The 24859-nt window shown below is 40.8% G+C and overlaps 1 protein-coding gene across 4 annotated transcripts in view; it reads right to left on the bottom strand.

The window, feature by feature from the left end:
- Positions 1 to 24859, bottom strand: part of ARHGEF40 (Rho guanine nucleotide exchange factor 40) — a 47973-nt gene that overhangs the window by 9784 nt on the left and 13330 nt on the right. For 2 of the 4 annotated variants that reach the window (XM_075212819.1, XM_075212834.1), the window contains exons 9-18: positions 21249 to 21335; positions 20791 to 20918; positions 20562 to 20700; positions 19215 to 19289; positions 18735 to 18943; positions 7463 to 7676; positions 7084 to 7170; positions 2234 to 2461; positions 1165 to 1335; positions 754 to 931 (exon numbers count right to left, since the gene is read on the bottom strand). In XM_075212819.1, the coding sequence (XP_075068920.1) occupies positions 754 to 931; positions 1165 to 1335; positions 2234 to 2461; positions 7084 to 7170; positions 7463 to 7676; positions 18735 to 18943; positions 19215 to 19289; positions 20562 to 20700; positions 20791 to 20918; positions 21249 to 21335 (1516 nt within the window). The remainder of the gene's footprint in view (positions 1 to 753; positions 932 to 1164; positions 1336 to 2233; positions 2462 to 7083; positions 7171 to 7462; positions 7677 to 18734; positions 18944 to 19214; positions 19290 to 20561; positions 20701 to 20790; positions 20919 to 21248; positions 21336 to 24859) is intronic. The other 2 variants (XM_075212826.1, XM_075212843.1) reach the window with 1 other exon arrangement.

The raw sequence follows: 24859 nt of genomic DNA, 5'->3' as shown, positions 1-24859 counted from the left end.
CTCAAAATACTGGGTCCTTATAAAATATGTCATTGTTAGGAAAAATTCAGAGTAACTCATACTTGCCAACTCTCCCGGAATGTCCGGGAGACTCCCCAAATCCGGGTAGGTCTCCTGGACTCCCGGGAGAGCATACTGCTATTTGATGGCCAAAATGATGCAATTTGCAGTGAATCTCGTCATTTTGTCCCCGCCCCCGTGATAAAATGACGTTTTTGCCGTCAATTACCCACGCACCATCCCCTCCCGCCCTCCAACCACGCCCCCTGCCTTGGATCTCCCGGAATTCAATGTTAAAAGGTTGGAAAGTATGGAGTAACTCACTATGTGTTATTTAACCACAGCTGACCTGTATATGGCATGAGAAGATCCTTATCCCTCTTAATGGCATGAGTACATCTAACATATTTCAACACTGTTGGAAACTGAGGAAATGTATTAAATGTTCCAGAGAGCTCATTGGCTCTTGTCCCCACGGTCTGGCACAATAGCTGCTGTTGGTGCAGTTACTCGCATCACTGATGAGCCAATGCATTGATGGCTACAGCTGTAACTTTTGGGTGTGTATTGGCCACATGCACAATGCTGCTATCAGACATCAGGATTACAATACTGAAAATCAAATCATTTCTTGGAGGTCTGTTTTTTTGTTTGTTATTTTTAAATGTAAACTACAATCCAACCCAACCATTTTGTGGCTACTTCTAGGATATTCCTCTGCAGCTGAATGAGTACAACATAACTGTAACTCACCTCTGCTGAGTCCTCCCTGATCCCACAATAGTTTTGTGATCTCATTAGTCCAGGTCTCCTTTACACTACAGGTCTCTGCTTGCAAAAGTAATGTCTCCCGGGATTTCTGGCGCCGGAACCAGAGCTCAATCCGCGTGTCTCCCTCTGTAGCGTTCTCTGTGAGGCCCATATCGGCTGTCTAAGTTAAAGTACACATACAATATAACATATAACAATTTGTTTTTATTGAAGTAAATAATTTCAGGAATGTCTTTTGTTTACTCAATTAAAATGGGATGAAACGTAATTGACTATTCTAAAATTAATGTAGTTCTCTAAAATATACAATGTTCATGTTATTGTACCTGTTACCAATGTTTAGCTCATTAACAGTTTTTTCATTCTTGCTAAATTAGGTCAGTGACCTCTTACCTTAAAAGCTTGTTTGAACCCGTAAGTCTCTAAGCCTCCCTCTGCTGTCTTTAGTTTGCTGAGAAGCAGAAGTCTCTGGAAGAGGAATACATGCCGCAAGGATTTTTTTCTTCCAGATAATACAGTGAAAACATCCTTCAGCAGGAGGCGGCCATGTTCCTTCTCATCTACCTAAGGTTGAGCATATCAGACACCAACCAAGATGAATGAGCAACCAAAGTGACAGGTCCATGACAGATCAGCAGATGTAGAGGGAATACAAATGTAAAATGGACAGTAGATGGTAACTATCACAGAGAAAAATGACTGCCACCATCACAGATAAACACAGGATATTCATAGGTGCCATTATATTCATACTTATTGTCAAGTGCTAAGATGCATTTTTTAAATGTATAGCACAAATATGATATGCTCACAAGTCTGATATATGATCCTGTCCTATTATAATCTGCAGGCTACACTGTACAAATAAAAAGGTGCTTTACATGGAATGGTACAGTATTTTCCTTTAAATTAAAATGAAATTGTCCAATCATTGTACAGGGTGTGGATTCGTCCTACCCAATCAAACGCAAATCCACTTGGATCAGATATGCCTAAACAATGGGTAGACTGATGATATTCATTGCAGTGTATGTGGTATCATATTTTGATACAGAAATGTGGAGGCCTATATAACTGGTGCAACATATGTGCATAAACTGCTCTTGCAGTTATCATCAGCAATTCACAACTGTATACAATGCAATTATGTAGGTAAGTAGATAAATAAGTAGTGTTTAAGCACTACTTTCTCATTTTAGTTGCAAGCATCTCTGAAAAATGCCATATATAAAGCAGAGATAACGTCTAAATATCAAAAAAAATCCAATTTAACAGCAAATTTCTCACTTCAGTACACATTTCATTTGACACAACTTACATTTAAGATAACATTTGGCCCATTAATGTAACTTTATTACCAGTAAATTTTGTAGGACTGCAACAAACAATAGGTGATCAAGGCAATCCCCTTATATTTGCCATTTTAAGGACTGAACTAAGATTGATTCTGCTATGTTTTTACCTCAAATCCACGAATGGCTTCAGCAGCTAGCATATTTTTCCCATGATGCACCAAGGAGCCAACAAGTTCGCGGGCAGCCTGTAGAGACTGGCGCTCTTGTTCAGTATCCTGGTCACATTCCTGCATCATGTCTCCTAGAAAGCGCTGGTACTGGTCCAACTGCTCCAGTGGTCTCTGCAGAATACCCCATGATTCATCCTCTTCCTTCTGGTCCTTCCTCCTGCCCTGCTGGAGAAATGGTTAATAGTTATAGATTATAGTTAAGTCAGAAAATGATGATAAAGAATTTAAACTGACGTATATGCCTAAATTGTGTTTATTATGTGTATATACTAATTGCAAAAAAATAAAACATTTTTAAAGTTAAATAAATCTTAACTCATGTTGAAAGTTCAGTATTTTCAGTTATCCAAAAAATTAATTAAGCAAAAATAATAAATTCCCTACTGTTCACTATTAAGTACTGAGGTCTTTAGTTCACATTAGCTGCAGTGTGCTACAATGTATCAGTACAACTGCCCAATGTTAGCCCCCTGGTAAGGGTATTTTATTAAATAAAATGGGGAGCTGGGCAGAAATAGGTAGCCAATGAATGCTGGGCCTTGACACTACAACAGGGTTTCTGAACTTTGTTTTCATTGTGTAGCACTGTATAATGGTAAATGGTTGTTCTCCCCAATGTATGTACTTTTATACCCTACTGGGTGTAAATTTTGATCAAACATCCCCTACCTTTAACACCTTCAGTGCTAAAGACGAGTGGGACTCGGCCATAGTACAGGGGTTCAAATAAGCTATTTGCTGTTGGTGGAGGAGCTTAATGACATCACAGTGATGTGGCCATTAAGCCCCACCTACAGAAAAATACTAAAGAACCAGGGAATGGGGAGAGGGCATTAAAAGTGCTCTATCTCCTCTATCCTTGCAACCTAGAAACTCAGGGCCCAGGGCACCCTTGTTTGACATATGATAATACCCTACACTACAGAAATAATTAACAAGACCAGGGATGGAACAGCAGGGCACAGATCTCCCCCATCCTAGCTTCAAAAAAAATTAGGGGCTCCCTTATTTGAAAGAGTGGAGTCCCCTCTTTCAAATGATATGGCTCCTTAGTAGTTACTGTTTAGTGATCATATGTTATCACATGTGATCACCAGACAATAACAATCATGCCCACATCTCCCTCATCCTGGCTTCAATACACTCAGGGGTACTCTCATTTGATGCATCATAAAGGTATGCCTTGTTTGGCTATCCATATTATTCTTACACAATTTATGCAATTCATTCAAGACTGTGCAAACTAGCAACTAAAAAATGCGTTATCATTTTCAAGTGCAGATTTTATTAGGAATAACTATGCGTAGAATCCTGCCTTTTGCTGTTTCGGAAAGGTGGACTGGTGCCAAAGCAAGAACCACATATAATTTGTTGGTGTTGTTTAGAAAACAAATACACACATTTGCTTTTAATGCACTCTCTTGCAATTTCATTTAAGAAAACACTTTTTTGGCCATTTTGCATAGATTTCTTTTGCAGTGACAGGAGAAATAAGCAAACTAATAGTATTTTCTGATAATTCAAAATATTCTGGAAAAAACAAGGTATAGTTTGTGTGGGTACAAATTACTGATATTGATGTTGGAATGTGATCAGTCCAAAAAAGTGGCAAAAGGGTTAAATGTTTAAAAATACCCGAGTACACTAAACTGTTATTATGAATTAAACATAACATATGAAATTCCCCCTACATCTGTGTAGTACCCTTGTGGTTCACATAACACATCTTCAGAATCCCAGTTCTAGACCACAAATCACAGGTAAAGCAAAGCATCAACTTTTATGTATTCTGATTATCCAGACATGGCTGTTCCTCCCATGAGAGGAGGTAAAAATCTAATTTCAGGCAGCTCTATCCTAGGGGGAGGAGAGGGAGTGGCACAAGTCTCCTGCACACAGTCATGCAATTATTGTAGTGTGGTGACATTATAAGGTAGGAGCAAGGAGTGGGCAATAGTGTACAAATGCCAACTCGGCGATACAATGGGACAGCACACCTTTAAATGGTCCCCAGCGTAGACTAGTCTGCCAATAGACTCCACACCCCTGGTGTCAAGGGGTAGAATATATTAGGCAGCAAGTGAACAGTTAGTTCTTGAAGTTGATGTGTTGGAAGCAGGGAAAATAGGCAAGTGTAAGGATCTGAGCGACTTTGACAAGGGCCATATTGTGATGGCTAGACGACTGGGTCAGAGCATCTCCAGGTCTTGTGGGGTGCTCCCTGGCTATGATAGAAAGGTGTCAGAACACACAGTGCATCACAGCTTACTGCTTATGGGGCTGAATAGCTGCAGACCATTCAGAGTGCCTAAGCTGACCCCTGTCCATCGTCGAAAGCGCTTACAATGGACAAGTGAGCGCTAGAACTGGACCACGGAGCAATGGAATAAGGTGGCCTGGTCTGATGAATCACATTTTCTTTTATATCATGTGGACAGCCGGGTGCGTGTGCGTCGTTTACCTGGACTAAGGTGCACTATGGGAAAAAGGCAAGCCAGTGGAGGCAGTGTGATGCTCTGGCCGATGTTCTGCTGGGAAACCTTGGGTCCTGGCATTCATGTGGATGTTACTTTGACAGGTACCACCTACCTAAACATTGTTGTAGACCAAATACACCACTTAATGGCAATGGTATTCCCTGATGGCAGTAGCCTCTTTCAGCAGAATAATTGCACCCTGCCACTCTGCAAAAATTGTTCAGGAATGGTTTGAGGAACATGTCAAAGAGTTCAAAGTATTGACTTGGCCTCTAAATTCCCCAGATCTCGATCAGATCGAGCATTTGTGGGATGTACTGTAAGAACAAATCAGAGCAATGAAGGTCCAACCTCGCAACTTACAGAACTTAAAGAATCTCCTGCTAACGTCTTGGTGCCAGATACCACAGGACACCTTCAGAGGTGAAGTTCACGCCTTGATGGGTCAGAGCTGTTTTGGTGCCTTATAATATAAGGCAGGTGGTTAATGTTGTGATTGATCGGTGTATATTGTGAATGGTGGTATTAATGTTGTGACTGATTGATGTATATCTAAGGGTTTAGTAAATGCTGTTTTCTGGGCCTGGAGCTTAGGAATGATTGGAAGACTGGGTGAGATACTCATTTCTATCCCTCTAGTACGACGGCTGTGCTTTGCTCATTAGTGCTTTATGTAACGACTGCTGTTAGAGGAGATCAGTCGCAGAGCTGGGAAAGAGCAAACACATGTAAGTCTGTAACCGTGAAGTATTGTAACTCTACACATTTCATTTATCTGCTTTCCAGGTAGCTCAAAGGGACTCCTGTGTACAGCTAAGTGTCACCTGCTGTATAGAAGGTGTCAGACGGAAATAGGAAAGTCCTTTTAATACAGAATGTATGTAACAAAGTGAAGTTGGCTAATCCTGTAGCTTTGCCTGGCAACGGGATCACAGTCCAGTATTTTCCAATTGCATGGACCAAGGCTCTATGGCCAAGTGACCATATCACTTCTGGAACATGAATAAATAAAATAATGGAGAATACAGGCGTTCAAAAGATTCTTGAAAATAGGAAAATCCTTTCAGAAGACTTGTAATAGTAACTATGAATCTTCTGAGGTGTACTGGAGCACTCATTTATATCTCACCCAGACAAAAATCATACACAATATGTAGTGTAGTATTTTCAGGAAAACAAATAAAAGAATTTTCACCAGATTGGTATTTACCACCATATTTGTGATAAAATAGAGGATTTTGTGCTTGTACTACCGACGGATCCTACAAGAACTGTGCAGCATACCCGGCATTTTTCTTGTCATGCTGTTATACCATTTGGATTTGATAGGAAGCAAATGTGAAGTGAGATATTTTTATATCAATTTGTTTGTGTCTTGTGTAAGTGTTTTTTTTTTTTTTATCCCATTTAACATTTGTCAATAAATGGTAATACACTATGTAGAGCTGTTTTTCCTTTTTTATATAGATCCTGATAAAAAATCTTATATGAGAAAGCCTGAGCTCTTCTCACCACAGAAGACCATCTAATGAAGGACTAATAGACCGGTATCGTCTGCGTTACCCATTTTCTTTATTTATCCATTTCTCTATATATTGGGTCTGGTGGAACCATCAAATAGGGAGTGGGCTGATTATCAAAGGGCACTTGAGAAGGGTTTCTTTGTTTTAATCACTTCTGGAACATGCTAGGTCCGAACACACAGGCCAATAGTAGTCATTTTATAGCATGTATGGTAATGACACCGTATGATGTGAAATAATTATAATCAGATATTCAATTTGTTTTGGGGGCCTCACACACTGCCAGTACTGTAAGATTGGAAATTTGTACATGAAAATAGGTCTTAGGGTCTATTTTAAGTTAAATCAATAAAGTCCAATGAAGGTGAATTCAACCTTAGTCATATTCAAAAGACATAAGAGAAAGGTCACCAGATGGACAGATATAATTTAACCACCTCAGTTATATCAGGTAAATAATTTAGTTATGTTTATTCGCAGTCTGTTATACCATATTAATGGCCAATATTGGGTTTACTTGCAATGACCCATATCATTTTTATGTTACTTTAATTCCAGACAGGGAATTCCATAGATTTATCTCGTTTCCAGTAAAGAAGTGCTACCCGATGTTGTATTTTAGCCTTTCAAACAAAGAGAGATCTGTGAACCACAGGTTTGAAAAAGCTGATTCATAGATATCCTGGATCCTGAACAAAAGACAGAGGTTAAGAAGCCGTGCAGGAAACAGTGAGTGACAGGGAAAGAGGCTAATCCTAAGCCATGACTAACTTTCCACATTACTCACCTTTAAACTCCCACTGGGGGATGGAAGGAATAGCTCTACCTTCTGCTTGTTTTTCACATACAGGGAGTATAACCGCAACTGTTCCTCCTAGAAAAATAAATGAGACAGCAGAAGTGACTTCATCATTTTTACAACTACTGGTAAAAGTGTCATGTTGCAAAATTGAAAAGATAATTGATAGCATAAAACTGGGTGATCTCAAATCTAGCCTGGGGGAACAAGACTCGACTCAGCAGCCTATTAGGTATATTTTAAAGAAAATAAATGCAGGTAGCCCAGTGACTCAGCCCAAGGTAGCCCACTATGGGGCCCAGCCTAGCCAGCCCCTGTCTGTGTGTGAGGTAAAGATATACAAGCCTCAAAGGCAGCATGGCCTCACATGTTGCATGAAGCAGTAGGAGACGTTCAGGGGATGAGACACACAGTTCTGCAGATCTCTCAGGAAGTAAGTGTGGAAGTTGAGGAGCTGCTCCAGGTTCCCTCTTAGTGCCAGGCCAGCTGGACACGACCCTCTGACTTCTAGGGACCGGCGCAGAGACTGCACGTAGCTCCGCTCAGAGCACAGGAGGTCTAACAGCAGGCGTTGTGGAGACCTGGCATGAACACAAACAACATAATACAATGACATTGGGCAAAATGAGGGCAAAAATGCAAAACCTTGAATAAAATGGAAAATGAAATGACAACACAATTTAATGGAAATCTTATATGCTGACACAGCTTAACAAAGTAATGTAGGTTTTGGTAAATTGCTGCATTTCAAAATTGGAAACTTGAGCCACATGAATAGCCCTTGAATGTTGAGATGTTATTTTAAGAAATTAAGATATTTTTTCTTTTCATTGCATGGTATAGTTTATTTATTATTAAAAAGTACTTCCTGGTCAGCAAATGATCCCACTAAATCTGTCAGTCTGAGACAAAACACGTCTATCCTCCAGCAATGGTCAAGGGCTATTTATGAAGACTGGGGCACAGAAAAATCATGCTATCTCTATATAAGACAATAGTTTTCATTTTCTAAACAGAATTAGAGAAATATCAGAATCTGATTTCCACGAACTATAGCACCTTTTCCTGTGCTACATCTTTCAGAAATGCTTTCCAGTGTAGTTTGGTAAAAGACAAAGAAAAGTGAAATCCTCTCTGTGAAAATGTACATGTCTGCGATAAGTATGGAATAGGTTACATAAAAATATAATCACAGATTAAAGTGGAGGAAAAAGCAATGCCCAGAAACTTGAATTACAAACGTTGCAGTTTATATAAGTGAAATATTTTACTTCATATGTAATCAAAGATGCAGTAAAAGTCATCACTGCAGAGGGACAACATGTCATTATCTAGCTGCGTGTTTGAGCTTGTCTCTCAATGGTATCCATTTTATCTCTCTCAATGGCATCCGTTACATTAGCTTATTATATGTAATCTGCATTTTATACTATGTATACCAGAATGCATATTGATAGTTTTAAAAGTGTTTTTTTTGTAATAAATATCTCTTGCATTTCAGAGTCCTCTTTGATATAAAACATCCTGCACATTAAAGAAAAAATAAACTACCATTTGAATTTAATATATATCAAAGGCTGTGTATTGATGAGCTGAAAAATATACATGATATAATTAGAGTATTTATAATGAAATAACATTTTTCAGGTTCCATGTTAGAAGGGAGTTTGTTCTCTAGCAGAGCTGACACAGAGTGACTGATAACATGACATACTTGCTTATCATAAATGTGCAGCGTGGTTTCGTGGATTTATAACTGGAGGGCAGTGATATCACAGCTGAAATTACTCCATCCTCAGCTTTTTGTATCACATACCAATTTCAATATTGTAATTAGAGATGCTCGGGCTCGGTTTTCTGAAAACTGAACCCACCCGAACTTAGGGGATCCGAGTAGGCTCGCGAGCCGGCTCAGTACTTTTGTGGGTCCTTGGATCTGAATCGAAGCAAAACATCATCATTGCGTTGTCGGATCTCGCAGGTTTTGGATTACATAAGTACCTCCCCAGGAGATCCAGCGCCATTGCTCACACAGAAACAGGGGCAGCAGTGTTCTTGTCACTCTTCATTCTCCAGCAGGGCCGGACTGGGACTAAAAATCAGCCCTGGCATTTAAATTACACAGGCCCACCTGAGGCCCAGTAGGAAAGAAATTGTGCGCCGCCGTACAGCAGCGGCACCGAAAAGGGTGTGGTCACATTGTGTTGTGGGTGTGGCCAACATGGGGCATTGATACATACATTATAATAAAACATTACATTTATCACGCCCTCCCATCCACATCACGCCATTCCCCCCCAGGCACATTATGACACCCCCAGCCCACTGTACTTATCTATGCTTCTGGTGCTGCTGACATCCATCAGGGTGGGAACTTCCTATAGAGTGAGCAGGGAAGCTCTTAGTCTCACAAGATTACCACATCTTGTGAGATTTAGGGCTAGATTTACTAAGCTGCGGGTTTGAAAAAGTGGGGATGTTGCCTATAGCAACCAATCAGATTCTAGCTTTCATTTATTTAGTACCTTCTACAAAATGATAACTAGAATCTGATTGGTTGCTACATGGTTATCATATTAGACAAATACACAGGCAATACTGTGTGCAATACTGTTAGTTGCACGCAGCTCTGCCTTCACAAGCAGTACAGTGTGAAGTGGGACTTACCTCCCAACTGTCCTTGTAGTCGGGCCAAATCTCACTAAACGAGACAGTCACCAAAATTCGGGAATTCCCCACCAGTGTTCTTGTCACTTTCACCACCTGTGGCTGCTGGTGTCTTTAGTAGCTGCTTGTCTGGATCCTCGAATGCTGGAGGCCCTATTTTGAAAAAAAAAAAATGGGTACATGTAATTTAGAAACCTCCAACCAGCCCTGGGGGTAAATGTATCATACCCCGGTTTTCTCAACTCGCGGGCGATCGGCGTCTTCTCAGCTTAAATTTAAAGCGGCGCTGCCTTGTAAAGGGAGGTTAAATTTAAGCTGTGAAGACGCCGATCTCCCGCGAGTTGAGAAAACTGGGGTATGATACATTTACCCCCCGGTTTTTAATCAATGCAATCCACGTTTTATAATTAGGCCTCCCTCCAGTCTAAACATTAAAATACTAGTATTCACGTTTAATAAACCTATATACCTCCCTCCAAACAACCCCAACAATAAATTAAATCGCATTTACGTTTAAGAAATATACCTATTTCCCACAACCATCACTGCCATTAAATAATTCCTATTCACATTTAATAAATAGACGTTATTTTTTCCCAAACAGCCCCACTTTCAATTAATAGCCCCCAAATCATATTATGCCACAATAGTGCCCCAGTTCGTACAATAGTACGCCCAAATGATATTATACCACAATACTGCCCCCAGTTGATATTATGCCACAATAGTGCACCCAAATCATATTATGCCATACAGTAGTGCCCCCAAATCCCGTGTGGCATTCTGGCTCTTCTCCCCCCCTGAGTGGCATCCTGTCTCTAATTCCCCCCCCCCATCTCCTGGGTGGTATCCTGTCTCTTATACCCCCCCAACCCCGAGTGGCATCCTGTCTCTTATTTCCCCCCCCCCCCGAGTGGCATCCTGTCTCTTATTCCCCCCCCCCCCCGAGTGGCATCCTGTCTCTTATTCCCACCCCCCCCCTCCCCCCGAGTGGCATCCTGTCTCTTATTCCCCCCCCCCCGAGTGGCATCCTGTCTCTTATTCCCCCCCCCCCCCCGAGTGGCATCCTGTCTCTTATTCCCACCCCCCCCCCGAGTGGCATCCTGTCTCTTATTCCCACCCCCCCCCCCCCCGAGTGGCATCCTGTCTCTTATTCCCCCATCCTCCCCCCCGAGTGGCATCCTGTCATGTCTTTTATCCCCCTCCCCCAAGTGTCATACTGTTTATTATTCCCCCCCCCTGAGTGGCATGCCGTTTCTTACTCCGCCCGCCCCCCCCCCCGAGTGGCATACTGTCATGTCTTTTATCCCCCCCCCCAAGTGGCATACTGTTTATTATTCCCCCCCCCCCCCCGAGTGGCATACTGCCATGTCTCTTATTCCCCCCCCCAGTGGCATCCTTTCACTTCTCCCCGTTTTCTATGTGACATCCTCCCTCTCTCCCCGTTTTTTATGTACAATCCTCCTCCCCCCCCCCTTTAGTGTACTCACCTTCATGTCTCTACTCGTTTCCGCTGTCTTCTGCCTTTTTCTGCTTTCTTCTGCTGTCCGCTCCTCAGACAGCTGCAGGACCCGGCCAGGACATTTGCAGCGATGCGCGCGGCACATTTCATCTGGGGGCTGGTTCCTGGGGAGGAGCCAGCCAGCAGGAAGCCTGTCAGTGACAAGCTGTACTAAACGGACTGCCCTGGACGTGATCATGTGAGTATACAAATACTCACATGATCGCTGCGCAGGGGACCGGACCGGCCCAACTGACCATCGGCCCTTCTGGCAAATGCCAGAAGTGCCAGATGGCCAGTCCGGCCCTGTTCTCCAGTGCCATTGCTCAGTGCCATTGCTCATACAGAAACAGGAGGGGTAGCAGTGTTCTTGTCACTTGACAAAAATTGACTGGAAGTTAATGTTAATGATGTTAATAATAATGTAGGAACAAAAAAAGAGCCAAATGATGTGATTTTAGAAAAAAATAGGGATTTTAGAAAAACATAGGGATCCAAAACCAAAACCAAAACACGCCAGGGCGGTTTTGCAAAAAACATAAAACAAAACCAAAACGAAAACACAGGGGTCAGTGAACAGCTCTAATTGTAATGTAGCGGACCATTAAAGTAGACTTATATATAAAGCCATGTTTCAGACTGGTTCTACTGTGTATTCAGCCTAGCTAGTCACTTGGAATTAGTGACATCACTGAAGCATCATTAGAGGCTGAAATCTCATGAATATTGGTTCAACCCACAAAATGGCTGCCTTCACTGTTTGTAGGTGATGAGTATTATTCATATTTGCCTACTCTCACGGAATTTCCGTAAGGCTTCGGAATTTCGGGGAGTCCTCACCGGAGTCCCGAAAGAGTAGGCAAACCTCCGGAACCCTGTAATTTGCCGAAATTCACGACATTGAATAGCGGGGCGGGGCTTAATTGCTTCATTAAGCCCCCCCCCCCACTGTCAATACCGTGAATAATAATTGTATTTTATTGTAGGGGCGGGGCTATGGTGACTTAATGATGTCATCACACCCCCTCCTACTCTCTGTCACATGATTTGTACTCCGATCTCCCGGAGTACAGATTTAAAAAGTAGGCAAGTATGGTATTATTTAGAGGAAATTAACAGTATTTAATAAAAATTTCATCTACAAACATTTTTTTGATGGACATTTTCGTCACATAGCTGATATTTATCAAAATCCTTTATATTGGAGACTAGAAATGTATATTGTTTTATAGCAACTCCAGGGGGTATATTTATCAAGCTGCGGGTTTGAAAAAGTGAAAATGTTTCCTATAGCAACCAATCAGATTCTAGCTGTCATTTTGTAGAAGGTACTAAATAAATGATAACTTGAATCTAATTGGTTGCGATAGGCAACATCTCCACTTTTTTAAACCCGCAGCTTGATAAATTTACTCCCAGATCTGATTAGGTTCAGTCTAATAGATAGACTTTTAGAAGACTTTTTGCACTCTTTGCCTTGGGGATAATAGAAGTCTATTGGTACAATACACTCCTGTATTTTTATACATGTGAGAATGAGTCCATATAATCTTTTATAAAGGAAGAAACACATACTTTCCATTGTGAATACTAATAGTATTAGAATAGACCACAGGGTGGTGTGCTGTGCCCAGCAAATCATGTTGTTGAATTTATATTGTTGTAATAATGGGCGTGGCGCTCTTTCAGCTGGGAAAAAAATACTATTTATTCTAATAATAGCAGTCATCTGGACACAATATTCTGTTTATTGAATTGTGATCACTATATCCTTATGTACAAAATACCAGATGGAAAACGCACATTTACAAATATAAAAAAACACTTCCCATTCCGTCTCCTTCTACAAAATTTGGACCCCTTGGGCCATACATCACAATCAATCTCCACTCCAGTTCTAGTGGAATCTAGACATAGAAAGATATTCCTAAGCAAGCACACTTGTTCTTTTACTGGATGCGTGAATCATTTCCCCCCCATCCCTCCCTTTGGTCCCTGTATACCCCCCCCCCCCTTTATACCCTTCAAACTTGAAAAGTTAAAATAACATCTTTGCAGTATTAGATAGATAAATATACATTTATCTCCCAAGTGCGAGAGAACCTGTTGTATGTAAACGTGTTATCTATTTCTGTTTAATCTCTCGAGATTCTGTAATGCATTTTCTATGGGAAAAGATGTTTCTAATAAAAAGTTATAAAAAAACCCCAAAAAAAACAAAACACTTCCCATGATCCCCTGAAACAAATTAAGCTCTCAAGTTACAACAAACTTAAAGTTATGATTACTAATCTACTATTACAACACGATTTTAGTATCAGCTGTGTGTTACACAAAATAAATTTATCCTGTTTAGTATTTTTTAGAACTGTGTAGTGAGAGAAAAACAAGACTGAGTGCTACTACATATTTCATTGTAAGAACGTGCTTTGGTTTGGATTCCAGAACACTGTAATTTCAAGGGTGACTACATATTTTTGGTGGGGAAAACATACTATAATTAATATTCACATGCTAATATCAATTGGCTCATTTATTCCATTGTTTCATAGTTAGTGAGGTTGAACCTTTAATCAATTCCCCATGTATTGATCCAGAGGAAGGCAGAACAAAATCCCCAATGTAACCTCAAAGGGGGAAAAATTACTTTCTGACTCCATACATGGCAAATACAGTAATTCCCAAGGTCAATCACCCCAACTGCTTAATTTGCTCTATTGATACAATTTTTCGCAAGAAGCAGCAATTCATATTCAAATACATTCAGTTGTACTTCTCAGCAGTACAGTACTGAGTGGAAAAAAACTGCTCAGAATATATTTGTAAACATTAATCAGGTCACCACTATTCAGGAGCAGGCTGGGTTGGGGGCCATGGGGGCAACCACCCCCCGGACCGGTCCCATAGTGGGCTACCTAGGGCTGGGTCACTGGGCTTTATTGTCCTTTAAAGTGTTTCTAACAGTCGAGTCTTTGCCTCCTGGGCTAGGATTTGCTAGCTCTCCACTGACTCAATTGCACCTTTTTGGCAAGTCTGTCTATGAATTGCAATTGTCACACATGTAGCATCAAGTAAACTCTCAGCTGGACATCCAACAAGTAGAACATAAGCAACATTTATCAGCTTTAAATAGTTGCTGGTAATGTGAGACATAAACATTTGTGCATCTACCATGTGTGCCAGGTGTGCAGTGAACATGGGCCCATGAGGCAGGAGGGCCACTTGCCAGCAGCTTGACTTATGGGCCTATACTTCACCCATGTGGTGGGCTTGTAGCCACCTGTTTCCGTTCTCCAGCCACAGTGGAAAAGCTCCCAGTCATCGATGGGCAGTGACCGCTTCAGCACGCAGTGAGCTCCCAATCTATCAGTGACTGGGAACCACCATGTCACATGATCAGACCAGAGAGCCTCTTTTTCATTTTAAAGATCTGTTTATTATTTTTTTTTTAAACACATAAATCAGGGAAGTGGGTACAGAAAAGAGAAAAAGGAGAGGGGAATGCAGTGCAATTGGCACAATACAGATAAATAAGTTACAGAGCGTTAACCACAATTAACATAAGTACAAGTCAATCTGTGTAAAGGCAAAAAATAAAAAGTGAAAAGAAACGCATTGAATGGCTGTAGACACTCAAGGGTACACTTTGGGAGGCCTAGGCTCCGAGCACTGGTTGTGGTAGTCAAGACATCGGGACCAAACAGGGGACAATTTAACTTGGGTGTTGGAAATAATACAGAATATATGTTCCATTTTATACACTAACCAAATTCTCTCTATAATATCAGTAAGCGTTAATCTGGCTTTTTCCAGCATGTAACAATCTGACATCTTACAGTATTAAGAATGAGCCGTATTAGTCACTGAGTATGTTTAGGTGCATCCGGAATAGGACGTGGGTAGAAGCAAATGACCTGGGCACCTACACCTTGGTAATGTTGGAAATAAGGCATCGTACCACCTTCCAGAGCGGGGATATCTTTGGACATGGCCAAAATATGTGGAGAAAAGTACCTACTTGTCTGCAATGCCACCCACCAACAGAGAGGTGATGAATCAGGAAAAAATGTATGAATCTGTGACAAGACTTGGCATCAAATGAATTAATTCTAATGTTTGTCCAAAGCTCAAGTTCAGTGGTATCTCCCATGTTAAGCTCGCAATCTAGCTCATGGGCATCTTTGAGAGGGGAGTTAGAGGAGAATAGGAGTTGGTATATTGTGGATAGAAGGCCCAGAGTAGAGAATCAAAGCCAGTGTGGATAGTTGGAGGCAATCCCGTCCCTTGTTAAGAGTTGATAAAGTGATGCAGTTGGAGCCATTGATAGTGACCCATATTTGGTATGTGGTAATTATCTTGCATATCTGCAAAGGAAGGGAAGCCCCAGAGGTAAGTGATATCACTAAGGAATATCAGTCCGCATCTAATCCAGAGGTAAAAAAGGGATGGTTAAACCCTGGTGGGAAAGCCGGATTGTCTCACTGGAGGAAGGGCTGGGGTTTTCAGAGAAGAGCAAAGTAGCGACCCTATCTGTCACACATTGTAATTGAAAATGCTGTGAGAATTCTTTAGACTTCCTGGTCTCTATGCTGGGTTTGCATCCAGGGCAATGTGGAGACAGAGATTGTGTTAGTGAGAGAAGATTCAGTGGATACCAATATTCTGGAGCTCTGAGGGATTGCCAAAGGATGCATTGAGCTAAATGTCAGTAAAGAAATATTGGAGGTTAGGAACTCCAAGGCCTCCCCCGTTTACAGATTTGTGAAGAGATCGCATTTTCACTCGCATTTGTTTACTTGCCCAAAAAATTGCAAAAATGTGGATTATAGTTTGAGATCGCAGTCGGAAGGGACTGAAACAAATGCAGCAGTCTCGTTAGAACGTTCATTTTAACTGCATTCACACATCCAGTCCAAATGATGTAGAACATGTTGATATTTTTGAATAATGATGAATATAAATCACCGCATAGAGCTTCATATTTCCTTGTAAGGGAGAACCCTAAATATTTGAGTCTATGGGCTTGTCACCTAAAGTTAAAGTGCATGGACAATTGGGCTCTGAGTGCTGGGGAGAGGTTAACATCCAATACTTCAGATTAGATATCTTATCATAGCGAATGATTTCATGGTCCAAGCAATATAAGAGGGTTTGTCACTAACATCAGGACATCATCAGCATACAGCATGACATTGCCAACCATGATAGCAGAGATACACCAAAATAGAAAACCTAGTAATGGCGCTACCTACACTATATTATAAATCTAAGAGAAAATCTGGCTCAATTGCCGTGATATACTGTGTCTTCAATTTACAACACTTAAAAAGCATAAATAAATAGTCCACATTCAAGGTGAAAAACTGATAAATAAAATAAAATATTGTTTTGATTGCAGAGATGCCTGGATTAGCATGAATTTTAGAGGTGAAGGGCCCCATCATCAATGCAAAACTTAGCAGGTAAGAGGGCATCCCTGCCTTATCCTGTTACAGAAAGGTGGGGACGTAAAGCCATTAGACAGCACTGACATAGTGGTGTTGTGATAAAGTGCACTGACACCCCTGAGAAGATGGCCCCTGAACCCTAAATGAAGAAGGGATCTTCGCATTAAGGATTATGAAATGTAGTCAAAGTGCTGGCAGCTTAGATCAAAATTGATCATTTTTAGTATATATTTAGGGTGTGATGACTAGGAACGAAGCCGACTTGATCTTGATGGACCAGAGAGGTGACGATTCCACCAAGTCTATTTGCTAACAGTTTTACAAAGAGTTTGAGGTCTACATTGAGCAATGAGTTTGGCCTGTAGCCATCGCAATTGTTAGGATCCCTGCCAGGTTTTGGGATCACCTAGAGCATCTCTTCTAACAACTGTGTGTTTAAGTTAAGTGAAGGGAAGCAGAGGGATGGAGAGAGAGAGGGGCATGACAAGGGATATTAGGTGGATGAAGAGGGTACTCAGTGGCCCAGAAGGTTATTTCAAAAACAAATTACTAAGCTTCATTCCTAGGTGGAATTAAAGTATGTTGAATCATGGTAAAATAAATGCCTTTGGGGAAATGTTGACTGTATCTGTCAGTAATCCCTATGTACCTCACTTTGAGAATGGATTCTGATACAGGTGGGCATGGCATTGAAAGCATGTTTTAAGGCAGGGCAAGGTGCTAGGTACATCCCCAATGTGCCGTGGCAATGCCTCAGTGTGGCTTGACCACTCCCCCTTCAAGTGCGTTGGCGTTTCAACTCTGTAAGAACGAAGGTTTACTAGAACCAATGCTAGAGATTGAACACCAATTACTATGATGAAGTACTATGCTATAAAATGTTATTGCTAAATTTTAACGGTTTTGCATATTAAGTGAGCAGGTATCAATTGGGTATAGTCTTTGTCACTATCAACATAAGGAATTAATACAAATGACTCTATGAGGAAGATGCCCAGCTAGCTAGTTAAGTTTCATACCAGAAAAATGGAAATGTTGGAAAGCACAGAGGAGACAAATGGTCATATAGAACACGACCACTCAGCAAACTATAGAACAAATGATCGAAGGCCTTACTTTGTTTGCCATGAAAACCTTGAGACAATTCTCACCAGAAAGATTTAATGGTTAGTTCAAAAAGTCTATTTTCTGATTTGTAACTTTTGTTGACACAGGACATTATCCGAATATTCCAAAGGCGAACAAAGCCGGTGTTTAATGAAGTCCCAAAGAGGGTGCTTCACAATTTTCACAGGATAGAATCTTGCATAAATATATTTTAGAAGCCTGATGTTAAGGTAAAGGAAGTTCCTGGAGATTAGTAGAGGAACAGTAATCTGAACAGACAGAGGCTAATTCAAAACAGCAGAAGCTTAGATAGACCACAAACAAAGAGCAATCTGGAAGCAATCTGACAAGAGCATCTCATATTTCTATACTCATCTCATGTAGGTCTCTTCCGGCTGGTAAAAATAAAGGAAAAACCGTACACCACAATGACTTACATTCGCCTTTTCACTAAGGAAAACTTTAAAGCTTAGTGTAGCTAATGCCTGTATGCAGAACAGTCATTTCTGTTAACTCCTTAGTGCCAATACTGCTAGCAGCAGTCACTGTACCCTATGACAACTTGTATCCCAGAATTCATGCACATGAGGAAATATATCTAATAAATAAATTGACAAACTCGTACAGTGCTCAAGGGATGAAATATCAGCAAATATAGAGTACACAAATATATACATATAACTTAACTTACATTTTTATTCTAAGCTTGGTCATTTTTTAATAAGAGATAATGTGGATTATTTACTAACTTTACAAACGCATATCAACCAATCAGAAATTAGCTTCAATGTGGTGTAAGTTGGAGCAAAACTTATGTCTGATTGGTTGCTATGGGTTATTGCACATTTTACAGAGGGTTTAGTATCTAGCCATTCAAACGACAATTAACAAAAATATCTAGTAAGGAAGGTGCTCACCTCCTTCCCTCTGGTCTTGGAATTCCTCCCCAAGGAGCATCTGGCCCTCTTCCATCACCTCTACTAAGAACATGGCCACGAGGTGGGCTGCAGGTACGGTCAGCTAGTTCTCGACTACTGACTTCTAGACCACGGATCCTAACGCCAACCTCTAACCTGCGACCTTCTGGCTCCACAGCTGGCATTCGCCATTCCTCTAACTTTCGTGTCTACAGAAAGTGGTTAAGGCGGTTAGTGCTAGATAGTCTCTCAATAATTCATGTCATTGTTGATATCATCATGAGCAAGACTTGAACTGACCCTTACATTTATCCTCAATGTTTTTTAGGCACTGTAACCAAACACCAGGAATGCAATAGAAAAATGAAAAACTATAGTAGTAAATGTCAGTAGACGCTAACAAGGTACTTCTCTCTCCAAGCAGATGTAAATAGGTAAATAAAAATGCTAAAAACTATGCCCCATGTTTGGCAAACTTACCTCGTCTTGGGACTCCCCATGGATCTCTGTTCCCATATCGCCATGTCTTGGTGCATCAAGCAGGTTCTGAGAATCCTACAAGTATATAACACATTCAAAAGAAGGAACATGAGAATATCAGCCACTTTATCCTGTAAGTCACACGTCTGGGTTAATACTGATTCTTAATAGAAATTGAAATTTTAACAAAAATTGTCAATGCTATTTTATCTACTGTGTCAGAAACTTCCAGCTTAGGTTGTAGAAAGTCATGCTCAACCAAATACAGTATGTTGTAGTGTATCTGGGTATTGTCCAACAACATCAACAGGTCGTCTACAGTATATCTACTTCAGGTGACTGTTTTAGGGGTGACTCATAAGGGAGCTATAGTGAAAAGTAACTTTCCATATTGACATACAGGCAAACATTATCATCATCATCACCATTTATTTATATAGCCCCACTAATTCCGCAGCGCTGTACAGAGAACACATTCACTTCAGTCCCTGCCCCATTGGGGCTTACAGTCTAAACCCTAACATACACACATACATACAGACAGACAGAGAGAGAGACACTAGGGTCAATTTGTTAGCAGTCAATTAACGTACCTGTATGTTTTTGGAGTGTGGGAAGAAACCGGAGCACCCGGAGGAAACCCACACAAACACGGGGAGAACATACAAACTCCACACAGATAAGGTCATAGTCGGGAATTGAACTCATGACCCCAGTGCTGTGAGGCAGAAGTGCTAACCACTAAGCCACCGTGCTTAGTGGTGGCTTAGAACATGTTGTCTACAAGAAATACATTTGCATGGAATGAATACTAAGGCCCTCATTTAGAGTCGGACGCAAAGTCCGTTTTAGGCGCATCTAACAAACAAACACTATCATGCATGTGCAGAAAGGACAAAATCCGCCTGCATTTTGGACACTTGCGCCTAAAACAGACTTTGTGTCCGACTCTAAATGAGGTCCTAAATGTTTTAGTTTTCTATTAAGTGCTGGTAATAGCAAATACAGTATTCACTATAGATGCGATACACAATACTTTTACACAATGCTAGGTCACCATTCTGTTGCAAATGATTTAATTGCAGTTCGTTTGTACATCCTATGCTACCATGGGATAAAAGGACTTTGGGTTTCTATAAAATGACACTGTGATGTTGTCACAGGGAATATTTGCACAACCTTATATAACCTATATACATCGATGTAGTGCATTGCTGAATCTTTTTTATAATCACAGCATTGGGATTTAGTTTGCCGCATGAATAAGTGATCTTACCTATGTTCCATTATTGTATGCTGTGGAATGTACTGGTGCTGTATAACAAAATGTAATATATAAATAAATACCTCAATCGTTCTGTTTCGATAGTCTTGTGGCACCAGTTTTGCCTCCAGCTCTTGCAGTTTCTTGTTTGACAGCTGGACAAGTCGATGTAGGGCCTCATCTACCCTCTCATACAGGTCAAAGGTTAGTGGGTCATAAAGCCTGCCAAACACAAAGCAAACTAAAGTCTTTAATTCAAGTTTGTCTGGATTGACCTTGTTAAGGTTGAGCTGTTTGGGTCTCTGGTATTACCTCAGATAAGGTGACTTCTGCAGTTTTGCTACAAGAGTGCCTCCATCTCTTTGCAGTTTCTGAAGTCTCTCATCGGTCAGTGTTGTCTTCATGGCATCTCGGTGATGAGAAACCAACCACTGAAAGTCCTACATGTTGACAAGATGAAGCAGTCATACCTCCCAACTAGAGATGAGCAATATTGTTGCCATGAAATGTACTATATATTGCCATAAATAAATAAGGTAGGAAGCTATTTACGCCAAAAAAGTATAGTACAGTATTTTTAAGCCTTCACTGTAAAAAATACCACTTAGTTGTGTTTAAAATAGCACAAGACATTGTGTAGAGCATTCTAAAAATAAAAGTACTTTATCCTTCGTGTTGCTGTGTTCGCACTGTTTTGTGATTTATAGGTTATGTAGACTTTTTTTTATCAGACTAGCCAGAGTCTCTCATAGCTATATAGGATGACTGACCTCCGTGACGTCAGATTCTACATCTTGTGTGACTTTCTCCAGTGAGTGCAGCACATCACAGCATAAAGAGTGGAGTTGGCTCAGAGACTACAAGAGGAAAGAGACCAAAAATTAGACAATGTAGCTATTTGGTGAGATTAATTTAAATATATCTTAGTGCTTTGTGTGAAAGTAGACCTGCCGCTATGTCATTTTTTTTCTAAATTCATATGAGGTTCCAAATCATCATGAAGGACATTGCTTACACATAAGCTTGTTTTGTTATTGCTTATTTATTCATGACATAATTTATTATTATGCATTACAACCGGCAGTACATTCCTAATTAGCAGGATTTGCTCCGTTTTATTTATTTATTTATTTTTGCAGAGAACCATACACATTCCTGCAATAATTGCAAATGTTAAGTTGTAAAGATAAAAAAAGTTATGATAAATGACAGTAGATTTCTTTGCAATTATTTCCCCAAAATTTAATTTGAACTTTTCCTTTTTCCTTGAAATATACTGCTCATGTGATCTTAATTTAGTTATTCTCTAACTCAGTGTTTCTTAAATCTGGTCCTCAGGATTCCTAACAGTGCAGGTTTTCCATATATCTTTGCTTTAACACAGGTATATTCATTACTGACTGACACTTTGCAACAGATCCACTGGTGGCATAATTAGTTCTCTTGTCACCTGGAACACCTGCACTGAGGAATTAGGACTGGGTTTGAGAAACACTGCACTAGCTCAGAAGAGTACAAGGACATTGTTATATTTATAGAAAATTCATTTATTTGTGTCATTGTATTTATATTTACTTTTTTAAACACATTGGTCCTCATTTACGTGCATAGCGGTTACGTCTTTGGTGGTGTTGTGCGTCTCCATTTGCGCAAGTGAACCTAGACTGTTTTGCACAGTGTGGCAAAGATAAATACTGCATATAGTATAGTGTAGTATTGTATATTCCCACCACATTCAGCCCTGTACCCTGTACCCAGCCGTATGCCTACACCAATCCCATGCCTAACATAAATAGGCTGATGTCCACACTGTTGCCAGCATAGCAGTTTCATGAACACCCTGATGTGGGGGTCTGCCTTATATTAAAGTCCTATACTAACAAAGCATAGAATAAGTATCCTTCCTGCGCTCCTATAGGAAAGGGGGAAGGGATGGGGGCTGCAGCCCGATTCTCTTGGGAATACCCACTAAAATTCCTATACTAACAAAGCCCCATGACTTCCTACCTTAGCTCTCATTTTTCTCAGTGGTTCCACTTCACCAGGGAAGAGAACACACAAGGTGAGAGCCAACTGAGAGAGAGAAAGCTCCACAATTTCATCCAATGATGTTGCAGGTCTTCCAGACAAAAGCAATCACAACTTCTACTATTTGAACTTTTGCACTGCTGCAATGATCATCTGGAAAACAACATCCCAGTCATTTTGGCCATGCTGGGAGCTTCGCACATTAACTTTTACGGGTGTGAGACTCACGCTCTACTACCTTATGACCAGTGTATGCACCGTTTCACAGCCTATGTCCAGCAGGGTGACAAGGAGTCTAATTGGAAGGATTAGAAAAGTAACCATTAAACAAAACAGACCTATAGCTTCAGACAGTGAAAATCCCAAGATGGCATATGAGAACAACTGCTGGTTCAAGGAAAGATTTCTGGCATAACCAATGATGATGAGGTTGCTGAAAACTGTTCCAATCCCAGTTAATCAATTTAGCAGCAGTGTCAATGTCCCTGCTAACAACGCTGGTCTGGAATTCCCTCAGTACCAACTCAGTGCATGCGTTGTGTGTCCCGCTGAGGAATGCAGCATTTTCCTATTTGAAGCAGCAATTTCACCTAATGAAACAGCTTGTTGCTGTGGGGCAGCATGGTGGCTTAGTGGTTAGCACTTCTGCCTCACAGCACTGGGGTCATGAGTTCAATTCCCAACCATGTGTGGAGTTTGTATGTTCTCCCTGTGTTTGTGTGGGTTTCCTCCGGATCCTCCGGTTTCCTCCCACACGCCAAAAACATACTAGTAGGTTAATTGGCTGCTATCTAAATTGACCCTAGTCTCTCTGTCTGTCTGTCTGTCTGTCTATGTGTGTGTTAGGGAATTTAGACTGTAAGCTCCAATGGGGCAGGGACTGATGTGAATGATTTCCCTGTACAGCGCTGCAGAATCAGTGGCGCTATATAAATAAATGGTGATGATGATTTTTGAGAGTGAAGATGAGTGTCCACTGCGAACACTTGCCTACAATTCATGATGATGGTGCTGTGCGAAGCTCCGTAGGAGCTTTCTTATAGTTGTATGCAGGACAAACAAATGCAATATCAGTTTGCACAATCACAGAGCTATGACCAGACTGACCTGCCTCCAGGGGCAAAACAATTACTTCCTCATAATGGGCACCAACCTGCCACCTAAATCCATATGCAGCAACATGAAATTAGGAGCAACAGGAGTAGTAGTAGCCACATGAGGACATAACAAGTAGTTTCTTGTGAATGGTCCTCATAATAAACTAGACAAATCTTTATTTGATTATTTTTGGACAACCATGTTTTATGACAGATCCACTTTATATCCAGTGCTTAATATCTCTATATAAAGTTGATTTGCACAATAAAGTAACGATTTATTTTATTGTTATTTTGTGTACAAATAATATAAAATAAGACTATGTTATGTTATTTTTGATAGTAGGGCTCCTGTGAACCTTTTGGATGTTGTTTTGAAAAGCAAGGGGCATAATAGCAACATCTGAATAGTTATTATTGTTATAGATGTTTACATAGCCCCTGTATACGCTACAGTGCCATGCAGCACAGGCTTACAACAAATACAAGCTGTGATACAATAGGAGACAAGTGCCATGCTCATAATAGCTTACACTTTAGAGCTAAGAATAATTGAAACACAAGGATTAAATAAAGTATAAGGGACATGGAAGTGTTGTGTTTGTGCTAGGTCAGGGTTATACAAACACATGTCAGTCAGGGGTTATGGATGGGTGACATTGAGAACTCAACACACAGTAGAAAAAACACTGGATGGCCTGGAACAAAGAGAAGCAGAGAGCATTGGAAAAAAAAGTGTTTATATATAAAAGCAGTTCACGTAAAGTACACCACTTGTCCAGTGTGGTCTCATGAATATTGGTTCGACCAACAATATGTCTGCCTCCACTGTGTATAGGTGACAGCTGCACTTTATTAGCAATATGAGATCAAACTGTGCCATATAAAGATAGGAGCAAAACGGAAGCAGCGCGCATTGGGAAAGCGTGGTGGTGGTGAAGATAGCATACTTGATAGCATGGACGGGTATTGCCACTTACTAGATATGAGCTGGTGGGATGATTGCTTACTCTCCCAGAATTTACAGGAGGCACCTCCCGGCCTCCAGGAAGAGTAGGCAACCTCCTTGACACTTTTGGAGGTGGTGCTTAATGATACAACTGTATAATTAAGCCCCACCCTCACCATTCAATGCCGTGATTTTCGGCTTTTTTATAGTAGAGGGTGGATCTATGGTGATGCACCGGCGTCCCCAGGCCTCCCTACACTTGTCACATGACTTGTCTTCCTATATGACAGGATTTAAAAGTTGGCAA

Source organism: Mixophyes fleayi, chromosome 1 (genome assembly GCF_038048845.1).
Source record: "Mixophyes fleayi isolate aMixFle1 chromosome 1, aMixFle1.hap1, whole genome shotgun sequence".
NCBI classification, from domain to species: Eukaryota; Metazoa; Chordata; class Amphibia; order Anura; family Limnodynastidae; genus Mixophyes; species Mixophyes fleayi.
Note: the sequence above shows the minus strand (reverse complement) of the source record. Positions and strands in the feature narration are given on the sequence as shown.